The sequence below is a fragment of the Poromitra crassiceps genome, assembly GCF_964638095.1.
Source record: "Poromitra crassiceps genome assembly, chromosome: 5".
Taxonomy (NCBI): domain Eukaryota; kingdom Metazoa; phylum Chordata; class Actinopteri; order Beryciformes; family Melamphaidae; genus Poromitra; species Poromitra crassiceps.
Window position 1 is genome coordinate 51,625,702 of NC_139642.1, and position 20,068 is coordinate 51,645,769.

Consider the following 20,068-nt stretch of genomic DNA (forward strand, 5'->3'; position numbering starts at 1 on the left):
ATCGTCCCCGTCCCGTCCCCCGTCCCCCCAATTATGCCTGTGCACTCTTTCAGCACCATGGAGCTGTCCAGGTAGTGTTGATTAGGGGCAATTACCAGCTAACTAGTGTTAATATGAGTGTTCTTCCTGCACCTGTTATGTTTTTATCTAAAGATGGGCCGGCTGTGGCTCAGGAGGTAGAGCAGGTCGACCAATAATCAGAAGGTCGGTGGTTCGATCCCCGGCTCCTCCAGTTCGCATGTCGAAGTGTCCTTGGGCAAGACACTGAACCCCAAATTGCTCCCGATGGCTGTGCCAGCACCCTGCGTGGCAGCTGGCTGCCTTCGGTGTGTGAATGGGTGAATGTAGGCACAGGTAAATTGACCTCAGAAAGATGTTTATGTCCAAACCATGTTATCGGGTGTGCGTGCAATAAAAGGGACATCATCAGAGATAGGCTACAGAAAATATCCTGATGACAAGTGTGTGCGTAAAAACATGCAAGAATTCCATGCAGCAAATTTAACATGAGATCACGGTGGCGCAGTGGTAGCGCTGTCGCCTCAGAGCTAGAAGGTCCTGGGCCCACCCGCCTGGGTGGGGTCGTCAAAAAAGGGCCTTTTTGTGTGGAGTTTGCATGCTCTCCCCGTGCCCCCTGGGGGTTTCCTTCATATAGGAACCCATCAGCGTTGTGGAGCAGACTCTGATGAGCAGAGGGTGGAGCAGCAACCAGGATAAATAAATAAAAAATTAGCACTAATGGGGGATAAAAAATGGGATAAAAAAATCGGAGTACATAGTCAAGCTGGCCTGTCTAGTTGCATAATGGCATATCATTTGTAAATATGGAAAATGGTAGTAGTGGTCCAGGTGGTGGTCCAGGTGGTGGACCAGGGAGTCGCGGCGGAATGAAGTCCAGTCGCGGCATTAGGAATTAAGTCCCCATGGAACCCGCAATGGCTGCATAGACGAACTCAGCAGATGAAGACTAACCTCGCGTCACCAGGCTCCTCTCGGCGAGAAAGAGCCTGGCTTCCGCTCACAATTGATTTTGTCACCCTACCTGGTTCCGGCCTAGAGCCCGCCCTAGACCGGATGGGCAGTGTTTCTAGCTCGTCAACTTCTACGTTAACTTGACAATTTGACCCAAGTATCAGAACGGCAAACAACAAAACAAAAGATGGACGTACCGAACAAAGTTTTTGAAGAAGTTCTTTTAGAAACATTGCGGATTCACAATCTCACATCTTTTAAGCCAATACAGGAGCTTTGCATCAGACAATTAATCGAGGCAAGAGACGTCAAGCTAACGGCAACAAAGACGTTTTTTGGCGCACTGCCTTCCGGTGTTCATTCTGGTTCCGTGGTTTACGCCCCATGACAAAAAGCAGGGTGAAAGGTGGCCAGACTAGATGAAGACTGAAGATGCCCCTTGGGGGGCGGTCCACAGGCCAACCGTGACCCACGGAAGCCGGTCGACCCAGCCACTGCACAGTCTGGCCCGAAGGGTGGCTTTCATGGAACGATGAAACCGCTGGTGTGGCGTACGTCGTGGTGCGATTGAGCTTTGAGCCCAGTCCCTCCACCATCATCAGCGTAGAACACTGATTAAAATAAGAATAATGGACTCGTGAGTGCCGGTTTTGTTTTTTTGCTGTTCACTGCTGAACATGTTTTAAACATGGGAGCTGCTACATCCTGCTACTTTATTGAAACGGCCCAAATCACTGCCTGCAGGAGCATTGTTCTCAGTTATAATCAGCTCTATTTGGAAGTCATTTTTTGCAGTTCCTCCTTGTCAATGGAAAAAAGACGCCAGCCTTCCTCAGAGGAGAGATCAGCTGCTCCCCTGCGCTTGTAGAACTCGATAGACTGCTTGTTGTTTGCTGCTACGACGAAGTGCATGCTGCTACAGTGGGTCTCCATGGCCGTCTCACTCAGAAGCTTCAGGATCTGTGAACCAATGCCGAGTCCCCTAAACTCCTCCATGATGTAGAAGTCCTCCAAGTAAAGCAGCTTCCCGATCCACGGGTCGTATGTGAAGTAGTACATGGCAAAGCCAATCACAGTGTATCCCTCTGAGCTCTGCTGATGCTTTGGAATTTCAGCAACAAAGCAATGGTAGAAGGGATGATCCCCAAAGCCGTCTTCAAGTAGTTCTTTCTCCGTCAACACGACCTGCTCCTCCATCTCTTCAAATTTAGCAAGTTCCTTTATGAGTCTCAAGAGATCTGACACGTCCTTGGGTTCGGCCTTCCGTAATATAGGCTTGTCCATTTTCTCCTTTTATTCTTTTTTCCTTTCCGTAGTAGTCCTCTGAATGTAAAAGTAAGCAAAATCTGTTTCTTCATCAGCTCCTCGGGAGTTCACCCCCCAGACTAGTTCAATTTTGAAACCTCTTGCACAATTTTACATTGGCCCCTTCACCCACCCTATGACATCACTGATGATGTCACAATGTCTATGACATCTCTGAGGATGTCACAATGTCTACGATGTCAGGGTGGTGGATGTTGATTGTGGTCGCCCAATTATATCATCACTGATGACATCACTCACTAAAGTGAGGCCATTTCTCTTTCTGAGTAACAGACTGGTGCACGCTTTTATAACTAGCAGGCTAGACTTATTGTAAAACTCCTTTCTGGTCTCCCAAAGAATACAATAAATCAGTTACAATTAATTCAAAACTCTGCTGCATAGAATGAAGGAAACTGTCTGCACATTTATCCGCCCAGCAAGGTCTATCAGTCTGAAACTTCACACGGGCATTTGAACATTGGAAGGGACAGGAAGTGACGAAGCCGGAAGCACATGTTGATGAATCCATCTGCACTGACGCAGGTTTTACATGCAACACATTGTAGGATGATGATCTGTCTGGTTTTGAATTATCACTTGCCTTAAATCCAAATCCAAATGTCTGCTATTGAATCACCACAAAAATAAACAAGGACACATGTTTAGGTTTATTTATACTATAGGCTACTTAATTTAGGCCTATATGCCATTATTGAGAGAGAGAGTTCAAGGTCCCTTTAGTGATTCTCAAACCAAAATCAGACTATTTCTGACATGAATTTGTTGTAGCTAGTAGCTAACTGTAGCTAGACATAAATTATAACAGATAAACTATGATCACAACAGTCATTCTTCTACATTCGACTAAATTATTTTCAAAAGTGAGACAACCACAGGGAGAACTGAAGACAATAAACTTTGGTAAAAACAGGAAGCGTACTCAGACGCTGATTCAGCTGAATAAATCACCCAGAATGATTCAACACTTGACCATGATTGGTTAGACATCTCACAGAGGTAGACAGCCACTTCTTGCCATCAGCTTGTTATCCGGTTAGAAGCCTATGTCCAATTGATGTAGATAGGCTAATCTGGCCACTTGTTAAGTGAGAGCTGATCCGGGATTCTGTACTGAATTGCCCAGCAACAGATAACTGTACCCTGGAAAAAAACTGCCCTAAAAGAATCACTCCAAGCGGTATACTGATAGGATTTCTCTCCTTAGATCCCTGGTTTCCTGGTAAGATCTCCATTTTTCCTAATTTATAACCAAACATTTCCTCATTAAGCCCAGATTGGATTCAGCAGGAGGCGGATACCTCACCATGGAGGCCCAGCTGGTGTGAAAATATGCAATTACAGAGATGATGTTATCGTTTGCTAATTCAAATATATCTGTTCCTGAAATACACCTCTAGGTCCTTGGTTGAGCTGCAAGGGGACATGCGGCCCTGAAGAGGTTAATGTTTAAATGGTCTAGCTGATAAGTTGCACAATGCTTTATTTGCGACAAGCTTTTATGTTAATCCCTGTTTAGTGCAGGTCTGGAAAACATTACATAGGTTATCTTTGGGTGTCTGATGTTGTATTTTTGTGTGTTGAATAACTTCAATTTGCCTTACTTGCTACACAAGGAGGGCTATAATATTTAGATAAATATTAGCCTATTGTTACTGCTGCAACTTTAGGTTGGGAAATAAATGTATAGTCAAAATAGTAAGGATATTAAAGTTGCATCTGCCGACCGAATTGGCAGGTGGTCGTCAAATTAGTTGATAATTGGTAATTGCTAATTGATAAGAGCTTCCTCATCCTAGTTAAAATGAGGGTGAGGTTTTCTCTGGTTCGAGTGAGGAATACGCTCTTACTCTGGTTACATCCTTATTAGGGTGGTTACAGACCAAGAGGCAGTAAGTTTGAGCTGTATGAAAATTGTTCCAGCTTCAGACTGAATATAGTTGAATTTGATTCTATCCAGGATGTAGATTAGATTGTCTAGTCTAAAGTAACCATAGATAAAGTGCTATAGGATTTTAAATAGAGAAAATAGCTAAATTAGCTGACCCAAATTATAGGAGTTAAAATAAGAATTTAAATGTGTCAAGCTGGTAATATTAGCAAATGTATTGACAGTTGTTTGGTAGATAGGGAAGTTAATAGATGACTATTTCAAGTGAGGGTTAGTGCATGTGACCTCCTGTGGAAGAGCCACGTCACGTGATGCGGACCACGGAGGAGGAGAAAACACGCCTGCCAAGTAGGAGTGACAGAGGGGGAGCTCGCAGAACTACCAATGTCAGCCCAGCAGTGAAGGGTGTCATCAGATGGAGGAGGAGCCTTCGGGGAGAGACCAGCCCATACCAGAAGACAACGCCCCCAAGGAAATGCACTTTAAAAGCCCACCACAAGAGAATGAATTGGTCGGTTTTCAAATGTCTCTTTCTTGATCTGCTACATATCAGCTGTTAGGAAAGACCACTGGAAATCCACCCGGAGATCTCTGAGGGGTAATTTATATCACTTGACCTGATCTGTATCATGATTTATGCAATATTCTCTATATAAAATAATGTTCTAAATATCAGAATTGCTTGTCATATTGGTTTTTCATATATCTGGAATAATTGGACACGCTGGAAAGGTATTATTATGTCAACACCTTCTGATCGGTGTGGGCAGTTCTATCTAGGTTGGACCGGCACCGAAAAATCCTTTCCTATCGATACCCACTACAATAAGATAGTCTACACCACTGACTTCCTTCACACACAGCCCTTCAGAATAAAAGTGAGGGAAGGATTTATGACAAATTGATGATGTCACAATTTCTATCACATCATCAGTGTCTGTCATAAACCACTGATCATATAACTTATTGGTGATGTCACTCAAGCACTCAATGATGATGTCATCAATGATATCACTCGAGCAATCATAGATATCATCAGTAATGTTCAAATAATTGTCATGATAGTGATTTATGAGACAGTGATGATGTTATAGACATTGTGACATCATCATTGACGTCAGACTGAGACATTGTGACACCATCAATGATGTCATAGACTGTATTGTGATGTCATCATTCATGTCATAAATCCTTCCCTGCCGAGGTTATAAATTGGACAGAATCAAGAGGGACACAATGTAGGGAAACAGTGGATGGATAAATCCAGAAGGAGGCGGTAATGCAACATAAGGATGCCAACTGCCATAAAACACCACAGAAGAAGAAGAAGAAGAAGGTTATAAATTGGACGATTCTTGGGCCCAATTCCAATCCGCCCCCTAAAGACTCAAGCCCTGAACCCTCAGTCCCTCTAATGGCCGCCATCTGAAAGTCCACCCCCTAAACACTCAAGCCCTGAACCCTCAGTCCCTCTAATGGCCGCCATCTGAAAGTGGTTGAGTCATCAAGTGTGGAAGGGATCCACATTGGATAAATAAGAGGATTGGGACAGCAGAGCCCTTTGCACTTGACAAGATGATGTTGACTCTGGCAGGTTTGGGGTTCGCTATATATTGTTTATTGTCAAGACGCTTTGAGGGATAGACTCCCTGATGAGTCTGTTCTCATCCAGGCTCTGGCTCTACAGAGTGGACAACAGGTCATTTAAAAATAAATGTAGCCTACTGCAAAATCTGCAATCTGCAACATGTGTAATTATAAGTAAAATAAGCATAACAATGACATGTCACCCAACATTATACACAATATCAATACTGTACAATACAGATTCGGTAAAACTATTTCTCATTCATCAAAAAAGTTGTGGATTGCAATTGTAATAGGAATGATCGATGATTATTCTAGGATTGTGTAAAATAACTACCGGTACTTGCATTCCTCTGATATAATATTTTTGTCTAATCTGAAATCCATATTAATGTAATGTTTCATTGTCAATTAAGGCATTCCAGCGCACTCGCAAACACCGCATTCGTTTCGCGCGTGTTGTTTTATTTTTTTGACAGATATTTGCAGCCTTCCCCGTTTTATACGTCACAACGCTATGCATTGTGGGCAATTCCCTTTCCGTAAGTGGCCATAGCTGCTCCCTTACGGTAAGGGGGCAGAAAGGGCTCACTCCGAGCCCTCATTCACTTTGTGATTTCACTGTGGGACATCCCTAAACCCTCACTCCCTTCACGTGAACGTGCCTCTAAGGGCTTGAGGCAGTAAGGGGGCGGATTGGAATTGGGCCTTGCTCACAGCCAAACCAATCAAGCCTGAACCTGCGACAACAGCATGGACCAGCTCGAGCCACTTCCAGACCACTTTCTCTCAGCACTCCCAACTCTGATTGACTTCCAGCATCCTTGAAGACAGAGGACATTTGACCAATTAAGTTGTGTCCAACAGTTGCTTTCTGGTGTCAACTCTGTGGTGAGTGGAATGTCCTAAAATGGAATTGGAGAGGTGACCTTTGCCCTCAAAGGCCGCTGTGCTTTCATGGCTAATTCCCATTGAACATGTGCAGACAAGGAAGCTTTGTATTGAGAAGGAAAACAGGGTGAAAACAAAACAAAGGAAATGATTATGGGATTCCAGATGCCCAACACACACTGTGCATCTTGACTCGCATTTCGTCCGCAATCCTCATTTAAACATAAGTGGATTTGTATACTTTATTATCCCCGTGGGGAAATTCATCCTCTGCATTCAAGTCGGGGGGCAGCATTTGGCTTATAGGCTATCTGACATTTTAGAGGGCTTTTATTTTCCTACATCAGAATGATGAAATTGATGTGAAAAGCAGAGGTTTTCCTTTTACTGTAATATGAATTTGAAATTAGGAGAAAAAAAGCTTTGCCTTTGACAAAATGTCAAAGGCTATTTCCCCCCAAATTCTTCTCTAAAATACAGTTAGCAGGCAGTAGTTGTACTTATCTTATTATTCATTTCAAGTATTAGTCATTTTGTAATATGTAGGCCTATGTATACTAGGCCCAGATGTCCCACTTTGTATGGGACTGCACAGTATTTTCATGCCTTTTCACATGTCCCACATGGAGGCTGGCTTGACCGCAGTGCTTATGTGACATATGTGTCTGATGACTGACAAGATGATTGACCTCCACAAATAGTCTAGGGAAAATAAGGTTTGACCTTAAACTAATTGCAACAGAATTTATTTTCACATTTTTATGTTTATATTGATGCCCGAAACACTATATTAAAAATCCCAGAAAATCCCATTAGTGGAAATATGTTAAAATTACATTTTTTCAAAATGGCTGCCATTATTAAAATGTTGGCCATATCTTGACTCCAACTAGACCTAGAATTACAAATTTGGTGTCTATTTCCACATTTTTGGGGGCAAGGAATCCACAGAAATGGTTGTTGAGTCTCTAAGTAGAACAGATTTTTATTTTCTCATGTAAGTATGTAGTCGTAATACAACATGTCATTTCTCACAATGTTAGCTACAACTTCATATTTGTTAATCATACACATTTTGGGTGATACCCATTACCCTTGAGCATATTGAAGTGCTTGCCATTGAAAAAAAAAGTTTGTTGTTTCATATTTCCAATTAAAAATGTGTCACGGTAATGAATTTATTCCCTCACAGTGTCTCTAAAAGTGTCTGGAAATACATAAAAAATGAGCACATCTATCTATCTAAGGGAGCTAGGGCTCTGTTTGTTTGTCTGTTTGTCTGTCCGTCCCACTGATGACATCATCTCGAGCAATTGTGATGTCATCAGTGATGTCACTCGAGAATTGTGATGTCATCAGTGATGTCATAAATCCTTCCTGGCTCACCCTATATAAGTGGAAGCAGTGTGTCTTTTTACACGCAAGCAGCCAGTCCCATAAAACACCACCAGCAAGCATCCAGTCTGTCCATAAGACGAAAAAGCAGCTCCTGCTGGTACATCAGTTGTGTGACCCCACAGACCTGCAGCGTAGGACCGAAGAGATACAAACTCCCCAGGTGGCTATTAATTGCTCAGCCTCCCTCTCCATCTAACATCAACTCCACCAGTACCTCATCCACGCTACAACAGTGAGGCAAGTAACTACTACTTTTGTTTGTGAATATACTGATTCCTACTTGTATTGTTGTGAGATGCCTCGCAACAAAAAACGGAATCAGATGATGAAAAAGCTACATGCTGCAAAGAAACCTGAACCTGCTTTGAATCCCTTAGTTTTAGCTATGCAATGTTCTAAGCAGACTGGATGGCATGCAGCAGAAGCAGATGATAGAACGCTCATCCATAAGAGACTTGAGACTTGACTTGGACTTGTGACCAAAGACGTGAAACTTGACTTGGAGTATAGATAAAAGACTTCAGCCTTGACTTGGGGACTCTAGCTCAAAGCCTTGAGACTTGCCCGGCCACGACCCATTGCTGTGCAGCAGCTATAATTGTTTATTTATGTTTGTTTATTGTTTATTTGCACAAAGAAAATGAATAACAACAGATAGTACCTTAGAAAGTATCTTAATTAGCTATTATTAAGCTATACCTATTAGTAAACTATTAGCTAACTAGTAAGTGCTTATTAAGCTAGCCTACTTTGAATGGTAACACACAAAGACTGTCATTGGTAACAGACGATAAATGGCGGTCAACTTATCCATAACCTTCGGATATGCAGAATACTTAGCCTACCTGTCCACGCGTCTGCATGTTTGAGCTACAACTTGCGCTGTGCCTTGCCAAAATCAAATTGCCTCCAATGCGAAGCAGCTGCTTATGCGAGCTGCAGGGCTAGCTCAGCGAGCTGCAAGGCAGGCGAACTCGCGTAGGGTGCAAGATGCCTAGTGGATTATAATTTCAATTTGAATGGTGAAATTAGATCCTACTTGATATATTGAGTTTTGCTATGAGTTGTACCATGTTCATGAGAATCACACACCTGTGGCATTTTCAATCCTCCCATAGGACATGGATGAAAGGCCAGGGGGTCTCTGATTTCGGATATTGATGTGTCCAACTGCTGCTATGTCACAGCTATTAGAGGTACTGGTTTGGCTCTCTGGTGTAACTCCAGCTATAATGCCCATAACATGGAATGTGTTGTGGCCATCAATGGTTCTGATGTTATGGTCCACGGTGCCACGATTGTGATGTCACGATTGTCATGTATCAGTGATGTCATCAGTGATGTCACTTGAGCAATTGTGATGTCATCAGTGATGTCACTCGAGCAATTGTGATGTCATCAGTGATGTCACTTGAGCAATTGTGATGTCATCAGTGATGTCACTTGAGCAATTGTGATGTCATCAGTGATGTCACTCGAGCAATTGTGATGTCATCAGTGATGTCACTCGAGCAATTGTGATGTCATCAGTGATGTAATAAATCCTTCTGTGGTGTTTTATGGCAGTTGGCATCCTTTATGTTGCATTACCGCCTGGCTGAGGCTTTATAAGTGGTTGGAGTGTAAGTAGGGAGAAGAGCACAAGTGGTAGGCTACATCATCTCCAGAGTAAGTGTTTATTGTTTATTTATGTTTGTTTATTGTTTATTTGCACAAAGAAAATGAATAACAGATAGTACAAGTATCTTAATAAGCTATTATTAAGCTATACCTATTATAGCTAACTAGTAAGTGCTTAATAAGCTAGCCTACTTTGAATGGTAACAGACAATGACTGTCATTGGTAACAGACAATAATGGCGGTCAACTTACCCATAACCTTCGGATATGGAGACTTAGCCTACCTGTCCACTCGTCTGCATGTTTGAGCTACAACTTGCGCTGTGCCTTGCCGAAATCAAATTGCCTCCAATGCGAGACTCGTGAATGACATAACTATGAAGTTATGGTTTGCGATGGCTGTCTGAGGGAACAAGATGTGCATGAAAACTCACCCTTTTCCACTAACTATTAGAACATATTAGCCACACTTACATTTTTTATGTTTTGTTTTGTTATGTTACAGTATGTTTGATAGAGCTTTTCCCTAGCCCCACCCCTTTCCTGACCACACCCCCTCCCACCTCCCACATACACTCCCCCCCAATACACCTGTCCATGCCCCCTACCCACCTCTCGAATCCAGACTCTCTACGACCTTCCTATCCCTAGCAACAGACTATTTTCCCTAGCCCCGCCCCCTCCATTGAGCCGACCCGGATCAGATCCGCTCCAAAATGTAATGGGTTCTTCCTTGGCCCACGCTACACCCTTCCACCAAGTTTCATGAAAATCGGCCCAGTAGTTTTGCCGTAATCCTCCTGCTAACAGACAAACGGTCAGACAAACAGCACCGAAAACATCACCTCCTTTGTGGAGACAATGCCAAATTTGAGAATGTTCCACTACTGGGATTTTCTGGGATTTTCAGTATGTTAAATTGGAAGGTTTCAAGAGCTGAATACAACAAAAATAATTTCTGTTGCAATTTGTTTAAGGTTGGGTCATTTTTTCTCACAGATTCCCTAGACTAAAAGGGGTCCCTTGACCTTGGCTTGGCGTCACTTGTGTTCTCTATAAAGGACATGTCGGGACTAGCCCGCCAGGCGGCGGCAGGGCTGCTCCTTTAAGGGCGGATTAAAAAAAACAGAGCAGCAAACTTCCGGTAGATAAGACAAAACACAGATACATTGTAGCTACAGAAACAGCCCGGGCGGTGACAACAACAGAGAGCCGTCGACGAGGTGAAGGAGAAACGTTTCCTCCTCCAACTAACCTCCCCAACACACAGGCGAAAAACAAGCCCAAGCTGTGAAGGCTGATATCAAGCCATGGTGAAGATCACCTTCCAGTCTGTCGCGGGACAGAAAGTGGAGAAGGAGAATGATGGCGACAAGACCGAAATCCTCATTCCCCATCCGACGGTGAGTACTATGGACGGGCGTGTTGTTATTTCTATTGTCTGGCATGTTTGCTTTCCGCTGTCTTTCGACGTCTTATTTTGTGTGTAATGTAAACGTTAGTGTGTTTCCTTTAACCTTGTTAGATAGATTTGTGGGTGGTGCGCGCGTACGTCCGTGCCTGACCGCTCTGTAGGGCAGCCCTGCACCTGCACAGCCTGGACGCAGCAGCAGGGAATGAGTGACGCTCTCTGCGCCAGCACGCTTTATTGTCAGCTTGCATCATGCAAGTTGTTATATTGTGGAAATGTCTGCTCTTCCACCGAATAGAAAATAATGGCATACAAATAAATAAATAAAAACATAGGCTATAGAGCAATGTTTGGGATTTTAATTGTTTACTTGTGCTATGCCCATTGATGCAATTTGTCCTTCAATGCACATTTAACACTTATTACACAGCCCCTTAGCTTTAACAAATGTAGAATGCACAATGCAGAGGCTGACAAAATGGCAGATGGGGTTGCTGTTGCTTGCAGCGCATGCAAGATCATTTTTCACAAGCTGTGAGCAGGAGGACCAGTCGAGTCCTTAACTTTCCTGTAGCAGCATAGTACCCACTCCCCCCCGACCCTTATGTACCCACACCACATGCCTATACGGTTAAATCATCTTGGGGTCGCATGTATCTTTGATGTCAGGCATGTAGCCTAGGGTGGTGATATACGCTTCTGACAGAAGTATGGGCTATGACTTTGAACTTCTGCTTTCTAGGCAGATCCAAATGTATTGAACATGAGACAGGCAGACCTCATTGTGGTGTCACGCGCTCTCAGTCGTCGTGAAAGAGCTCACAGAGAACACACGGAACTGTCTCCCAGAAGGGAGTATTAACATTGTGTACACCTCCTATGTGTCCTCTCTTTCCAAATGCTCCTTTTCCCAGCACATAATTTCCTTTGGCCCATGCATACATGTTGTTACACCAGGTAAGCTGCAAAACACAGGACTTCATAATATGCAACGTCAAAATACTAACCTTGTGAGGCAGCTGGATTTGTGTGAGATCATGATCACACAACAAATCCATCTTGCCACACACACTCCAATCTATTGGTTTGAATCCGAACCACCGGTGGTTCGCACCAATCGGCATCCAGAGGCAGTTAAGTGTGGCGCTAGCGAGAAGCGAGCCAATGATAGACAGATGGCTCATCCAATCACCTGCCAGGCATTTTTTTTTAAATTGCCTGCCCTTTTGAAACGGTTTCCCGAGTGACTTGTTCCCCGATGGTTATGTGAAAACAAACCATCTGGCGGCGGCGTCGGGTTACCAAAATACAAGGTCGGACTGTAAATCCCATGGAGCCAAGCCATTCATTTGAGCCACTCTGTTGTTGTTTTCATCCTTATAAGATAAAAAGTAGCATGTTCACACAGGGATTGTCGTCCCTTTTCTTTTGAAGTTTCATTGAAGAGCCCCCCCCCCCCCCCCCCCATGCGTCAGTCTCTCTCTTTTATTTCGGTTCCTTCGCAGTTCCAGCTAAGAATAGCAGCCTTTTGTTGCTTCTTTACAGAGCCTCTCATTATGAGATAATTTTACCAGCCGCATCCGTTTGGCAGTGCGACTACAATGAGCTACGAGTCATTATTGGAGTAAATGGAAGTGCAGCAGCATGCTGTCTGAGTGGTACTATCTCTGTGTAGTGCCAGCCAGCCCACACAGGTTGGGCGCGTGGCACACTGGCAGATGGGCAGCGAGACAGGAGGCGGGCTGAGAAGATTACTCACCGTCTCTCCACTCGCCAGGCTCAGCACCACTAAATCCTGCTTGAAACCTATGAGTGCCATTAATATCAACTTCTATTCTGGGCACGTCATGTCCGTCTGCTCATTGCGAGGATGAGTAAGCTATAAGGATATTTATTTATTTATGATTATATTTATTTTAAGGACTGTGCGTGCACATTCATCGACATCACTGTAAACGTGCCAGCGTTAGCCAAATGGCAAATTTTCAACTGTTGTCCCCTTGGCCAGAACTTAAGGTTAGCCATTGAAAACAAACACCAACAATAAACACACAAGCAATGAGCACGTGGGTTGAAGCTTCCTGTAAAATACACTCTCTCTCTCTACCATTTTGTGTTTTGTTTGTGTGTCTTGCAGGATGAGGAGGAGCTGGTCCTGCCGCTGCGGCCCAGGAAGTCTCCCCTCAGCGGCCTGTGCTGCCTGACCTTTGGCCTGGTCGTCTTCATGTCCGGTCTCGTCCTGGCCTCCATCTACGTCTACCGCTACTACTTCATACCTCATGTAAGTAGGGATGGGTACTGTTCACATTTGAACCGATACCGGTACGATACCGGTACCTGGGATTCGGTACGGTACCCAAAACGGTACCATTTTCGGTACTTTACACGCTCTAATAACAAACAAAAAATACAGCCGTAAAAAAAAAGAAAGTCCAAACTTCTCAGAGAGAGCGGTCGGTATTCACCAAAGCCTTCATATCTCAGGCTCTGTAGCACAGAGAAACATAAAATAAAAAGCATTTGAGAGCTTAACCCTTTGGCTTTTCGTATTATATTTGCCCTAATGTTCATTAACAATTTCTTTTATCTTTAACTGCCTAAAAATAAAAAGATTCTAATGCATTTTAAGAAATGTTAATAAAGATTATGGCAAATGTAACCCTTCCAAATAAAAAGCCACGGGTTTAAGCTCTCAAATGCTTTTTATTTCATGTTGATAGCTACTATTCACCTTATGTAGCCACGCCCATTTGACCCGGTTGTGTGGCCGTATCGAAACTTCCGGCTAAAAATAAAATAAAATAAAATGGCTGCGCTGCTCCAATATCATCTAACTCTGAATTAACTAATAACTTAGCCAATTGTATGTAACATACCAAATAAAAGCAAACGGCAATGTCTAAGAATGCAACGCCATGTAACTGGCTCGTTAAGTCTCGCATTCCAGGGAGTTGCGTTAACGTCTGCGGGTCTTATTGACGTTAGTGGCTCGAGCGCAACTTGGAGGAGAGAAAACTATCTGAAGCTTTCTTTTTTGGAGTCCAGGTATGTTTTACAAGAAAGTGCTCGTCATTGTCGACGATAACGTTATCTGACCTGTCTAACAGTGGATACTCGCTTGCTTGCTGTGTACCGGCTCAAAGTAGTAGGCTACGTTCTTTATTTGACCCCTTCACTGTCCGGCGTCCGCTCCAAAAACAACTCTCTTATTTTGCGCCGTGACCGCCGGAAGTGTTAAAAGGACCCGGAAGAATTTGGCCCACGGTCTGAACATATGAACATATGAATAGAGGCTGAGGAAATTCTGTTGAACCCTTGACAATTACTGCAGCAAGAGTAACGTTAGCGATCTCTGTTTTGCAGTCGTCGTGAAGACAGTGAAAAGCCCTGTTATCTAACAACCACAAGGGTGCTGCTAACGTTAGCTGCGGTGCGGTGTCTGCTTCATTCACCCTCAGCCTATCTAACACGTTACAGTCTTCAGCATTTAGCTAAATATATCTTGTGTTTGACCATGCTTCCTCAAGTTTGAGTTGTTTCCCTGGCCAGCTTTGCAATTCACATCACAAATGTTGCAACCAGTGTTGCCCGAGTCTATCTTGGTAAAGTGTAGCCACATTTTTGGACCGCTTTCGGCTGTTGCCTTAAGGTTCTGTCGGAATTTCTATTTTACCCACTCTCTTTCTATTACTCAGATGCGTTCAAGTACCGAAATTTGGTACCGTTTGCTTTTATGTGAACTAGTACTCTGTAGTACCGCCCTCTTTCGGTCGCTGCCTGTAAAAGTACCGAGTTCGGTACCCATCCCTACATTTAAGTAGGGATGCACCGATATGAACATTTTGGCCGATACCGATAACCGATATTAACATAGCCGTTATGGCCGATAACCGATATTTACCCATGTCGATATGATCTGTATAAAAACAAGTTTCTATGATGATACAATTTTGTACATACTGAAAAACACATACAAATACTGAATTTTAAAAAGTAATGTCTTTATTTCCAAAACATTTGGAAAAGCCCATAAATCATAGATTAGATAGATAGTACCACATTGTTTCTATAGGACTATAGTCGTTTATGACATCACTGATCATCACGATGTCTATGACATAATCAGTGGGTATGACATCATCACTGATTTATGACATCACTGATCATGTTACAATGTCTATGACCCTTGGCCTCTTTCTTTCTTTCTTTCTTTCTTTTTTCTTAAAATGACTATCATCGGCCAATACCAATATGATTGCCATATATCATCCACCCCTACATGTAAGACAGCAGGGCTTCTCATGCTCCTGTACAGTCAGCCACATGTCTCAGATTGCTCTTTGCCTTAACATTGCACGTGATTCAGAAATTATTTACTGATTGTAGTGTGTAGTAGGGTAATGAAACGATGTTCTTAGCTTTTTTTTTTACCTGTGTTACTACTTGATTTCAAGTGTTGTAGCTGGTTGACCCCAGTATTTGTGAAGTGTGTGCGTTTGTGTGCCCAGATCCCAGAGGAGAACCTGTTCCACTGCAGGGTCCTGTATGAAGACTCTGTGTACGCGCCCCTGCGCGGCCGCCAGGAGCTGGAGGAGAACGTCGGCATCTACCTGGACGACAACTACGAGCAGATCACCGTGCCCGTGCCTCACTTCGGAGGCAGTGACCCCGCTGACATCATCCACGACTTCCACAGGGTGAGAGAACGCACGCACGCACGCACACACACACACACACACACACACACACTCACTCACTCACTCACTCACTCACTCACTCACTCACTCACAGAGAACATATAGACTGACATGTTCCTAATATTAGATATCATGATACACTCTCTGGAAAAACCAGGTTACCTCAAAGAGACAAGCAGGTACAAGTAGATTATGACCCGTCACTTTGATCTTGTCCTAAAAAATGAACTATTTTTGCCTTCCCCACCTGAAAACCTCTCTGCAGCGATGTTGCTGTGTGCAGCCAAGGGTAGTGTCGTGTTTTTAAAATGCAACGCATGACCGTTGCTCATTAAGCCAATCTCGTTTATGTCAAGCAGATTTGGATTGCGGTTTTTCAATTGGCCTGTTGTTTGGGGAAGATTTTAAACTGTTTTTTTTTTTTTTTTTTTTTTTTTGCGCTAATGCATCTAAGATAAATACAGACGCAATGTCATTCTATAAAAAAAAACGAGAAGTGAAAAACAAGAAGTGAAAATCGAACATGAACTCATTCCCCGCCATAGACGCAACATTGTGTTATTTCAGAATCAACGCTTCCCCGCCGCACAAAAAGGCAGTTTTCTCAGCTTTCTGGTGAGAGACGCACGGTGTCAGTGAAAAATAACTCACATTCATGTGTTGATAACTAAAGAACGGAGAAACAAACTCTTTTTTCCCATGAAAGTAGAAGCTTTGTTCTGTCTTTTGGGATATTCTGTGTTTAAATAGTCCTAGAAGAAAATATTCTGTGTGTTGTGGAAAATCACTGAAAATGCTCACAAACCCTGGCGCTGGCTGGTGACTTAATTATTTTCAACTCTGGCGGCGAATTAGTTAAGTGCCAGTCGGCACAGAAAGTAATCTCATTACTAGTTCCAAGTAGAATGATTGCTATGCTGCTTTTGTTGTCCAGGGACTGACTGCCTACCATGACATCGCTCTGGACAAGTGCTACGTCATTGAGCTGAACACCACCATCGTCATGCCTCCACGCAACCTGTGGGAGCTGCTCATCAACGTCAAGGTAACGCTCAAACTTTCTGCATCTTAACAAGCATCCAAGTGGAGCCAGACTTGAATTCTTCTGACGATTTTCTTTTGTATCCTTGTAGCTGTTGACTGCACAGTTCTGCAAGCTCGTCACATGAAATCGACATTTGACCGTGCATTGGAAAATATAGACCCTTTTCACGGGGGGCATTTTGTGTCGAAAAGGCAGAATAAACACAGGTGCAAGCAAAACACTAATGAGGGTTTCCAAAATCCAATCATGGAAGTTGTAAACCCTCCTTAGTGTTTTGCTTGCACCTGTGTTTACCCTGCCCTTTTCGACACAAAATGGCCCCCGTGAGAAGGGTCTATTAGTACATAAAGGTTTCTGTTGGCCCTGTTCTCCCAGGGGGCTTGCTCTTACTGTACGCGTGCTGTTGTGTCACTTGTAGAAGGGAACATACCTGCCTCAGACCTACATCATCCACGAGGAGATGGTGGTGACTGGCAAAGTGCACAACATGCGTCAGCTGGGGCCCTTCATCTACCGCCTGTGCAACGGCAAGGACACGTACCGCCTGAAGCGCCGCGCCACCCGCAGACGTGAGTCGGGCTTAGAGATTTTGAGATGGGGGAGGGGGAGGGGGAGGGGGAGGGGGGGGGGGGGGGGTATTTGCTAGGGCGCTAAAGCCTGGAAAGGTCAAGGTTGGAAAAGATTGCGAGAGCCACCTGCTACGTGGCCGCTTTTCAAATTGAAGTCCTGGAATATCTTGAAAGGGTTAGCCCTTTTTTTAAACAAGGTGCTTAAAAGTCCTTGAATTTCACATAAACCACATAAGGCTGTCTGTCAGTGACGTCACGTCTTATATTTTGACCAAAGTTGCTATTAAAAAGACAAAAGGCGCTTACTGAGGTCTGAGCATCTGTTCAAAGTCAAAGCAATCTTTAGACAAATATTATCCCGTCCCATTCACAAGATTGATAGTAGAATTAACTTGTTAAAGACAAAATGTAATATAATGCAAATTTGATGCCCCTTTTGGGCCGAATTTATATTTGAAAATCAATGATTTGATTTCCGTGAAGTCCTTGAAAATGAAAAAGAGAGTGCTTGAAAAACTGCTTGAAAGTCGTTGAATTTACTTTGGTAATGTCTGTATGAACCCTACCCTCTAGGATAGAGGGACCACCCGTGCTGCCGCCTGCTCTGATCACATGTGACGTTCAGTACATCTGACACAAAGTTCCGCCACTTAATCTCGTGTCTCTGTCTCGCCCCGCTTCTCTCGCAGGCATCAACAAGCGCGAGGCGAAGAACTGCCACCACATCCGCCACTTTGAGAATACGTTTGTGGTGGACACGGTGATCTGCGACGAAGCGTAAAACGGGACGGTTATCCACGCCATCCCCGCCCCAAAGGCACATCTCCAGTCACTTCTCCGACCACTGTAGCACCCTCCCTCTTGGATTTACTTCTAGTCATGAGTCTGAGTTGCACTTTACTGCTGGGTTTGGTTTGGTGTTCTTTGTAAAAGATGTATTTTACCTGCTTGTTATATTCCATAGGTAATCTTTACCCTTATAAGTGTGTTGCAATACTATTCCATTGGTTCCATCATTGGATTTTCCATGTAGCGAAGTCCTTCAGTCAATAATGAATAATGTTTTTCAGACTTCTTCTCTGGGGATTGATATGCTGGTTACTGTCATTAGGGGTTGTGTTGTCAAGGTGACTGTAGCCTTGTTTTTCCTCCTGCCCTGGTGATGATGACTTTGTGTCTCTTAGTTCCAGTAACGCATCCAGCTGTGCAAGGCATGCAATGCTATTTTTCAAAGCAAACATTCTCCACAGATTTCTACTATTACCGTTCCTTTCGTCTTCTCTATTCATCTATCACTGCAGCCTCTTAGGAATCCCGCCATGCTTAGTTGCAACTATCCTTTCCACTTCTCCTCTACTCTCCTTTCCCCTTCTCCTCTACTCTCCTTTCCCCTTCTGCCTAAATAGCCTAGTCACAATATTGGAGAGTTGGGTGAAGAGAACGGTACATTGGTTACTTGTGTGTCCATGTCTCAACACTGTAGTAGACATTATTGGCCGTTAATTCACGTTATTTTATGTAATATTCCATCATCTGCAGGTCAAAACCCTTGTTTAGTTTTGATGCCCCTCCTCACATTTTTCATTTCTCTTTTCAGGGGGTATATATTGTCTCTTTTTGCACATTCTTTATCAATGCATTGTGAATCATTTTAAACTATTGTCTTAGTTAACCCTTGCATGTTTTTGTCTATACATAGACTACTACTGTCTATGGCTATAAGAAAAGCAGCACTGTTAGAATGTTTTGTAAAATGTTTAAAGCCTTAGTCCAAAGACTGGACTAAAGTCATTACTACTGAAAAGGGAACATAATTATATGATAAACAAAACAAACTTTGATCTGTATATTTTGTCTGCTGAGGAAATCTGTCTGTGATTAAAGTAGTTAAAATAACTGGGTGTTGAGATTGTATTTCATATTTCCTCAAGGCGATCACCACAGCGCCATGAGAAGCAACAGTCATCATTTCACGTGAGATTACTTTTATATCTGCTGTTTATTGGCCAATTGGAAGTCAAAGTTCTGATGTGCAGCTTTATATGCCGATGTGTTTTGAAATGTTTTTTTAGCTGGCTCCCTCCCAAACCTCAAATGCGCTGTGGGACTCTTGAATTCGTGCTTGTTTTCTTATGTCATCTTTATCTAGCTCTTGCATCACAACCATTTTCCATAGTGCAGTGGTGTGCAAATTCATATCCTTATTGCGCGCGATAGACCCTTTTCACGGTGGCCATTTTGTGTCTCAAAGACAGGATAAACACCGGTGTACCAAAGCATGAATTAGGCTTTCCAACTTCCAGTCCATTTAGGTGTTCCAGTGCTGGGGCCGTAATTAGTGAGTTGGTTGCACCTGTGTTTATCCTGCCTTTTTAGACACAAAATGGCAGCTGTGAAGAGGGTCTATTCCCACCCAGTCTCAGCATCTGATTTAGAGGTTATAGAAGTTGAACACTACTGGATGTAGATGTTTCACGCTGGCCTCATTTGACAACGGGTGGAGGTAGTGTGTAAATATAATAAAAAGTCAGTAAGTCGACTGGTATATATAATCTATATCAGTGGTTCCCAACCTACGGTACGCGTACCGTAGGTGGTACTTGCGCCCCCTGCTGGTGGTACTTGGAAGGCTCTGTGTGTTGTTGTTTTTTTTTTTTTTAG

General features: G+C 43.4%; 1 protein-coding gene and 1 pseudogene across 2 annotated transcripts; one reads left to right on the forward strand and one right to left on the reverse strand.

Annotated features, from left to right (window-relative positions):
- Window positions 1-1,743: 1,743 nt before the first annotated feature.
- On the reverse strand, window positions 1,744-2,288 carry LOC310776835 (diamine acetyltransferase 1 pseudogene; annotated as a pseudogene). The gene has a single exon. The product of its transcript is annotated as a diamine acetyltransferase 1 pseudogene (transcript).
- Window positions 2,289-10,843: 8,555 nt separating this feature from the next.
- On the forward strand, window positions 10,844-19,297 carry LOC310776775 (integral membrane protein 2C-like). The gene is made up of 6 exons (XM_083636952.1): window positions 10,844-11,088; window positions 13,234-13,377; window positions 15,605-15,793; window positions 16,728-16,838; window positions 17,257-17,407; window positions 18,097-19,297. Exons 1-6 carry the CDS (start codon window positions 10,996-10,998, stop codon window positions 18,186-18,188), a joined length of 780 nt encoding a protein of 259 aa, XP_083493078.1. The 5' UTR covers window positions 10,844-10,995; the 3' UTR covers window positions 18,189-19,297.
- The last annotated feature ends 771 nt before the right edge of the window (window positions 19,298-20,068 follow it).

What these genes read in the sequence shown, in the direction of transcription:
- LOC310776775 (XM_083636952.1), top strand. Translation starts at nt 10,996, where the DNA reads ATGGTGAAGATCACCTTCCAGTCTGTCGCGGGACAGAAAGTGGAGAAG. An exon ending in GCTACTACTTCATACCTCAT is followed by an intron (nt 13,378 to 15,604) that starts GTAAGTAGGGAT and finishes TTGTGTGCCCAG; the next exon opens with ATCCCAGAGGAGAACCTGTT. An exon ending in AGCTGCTCATCAACGTCAAG is followed by an intron (nt 16,839 to 17,256) that starts GTAACGCTCAAA and finishes TGTCACTTGTAG; the next exon opens with AAGGGAACATACCTGCCTCA.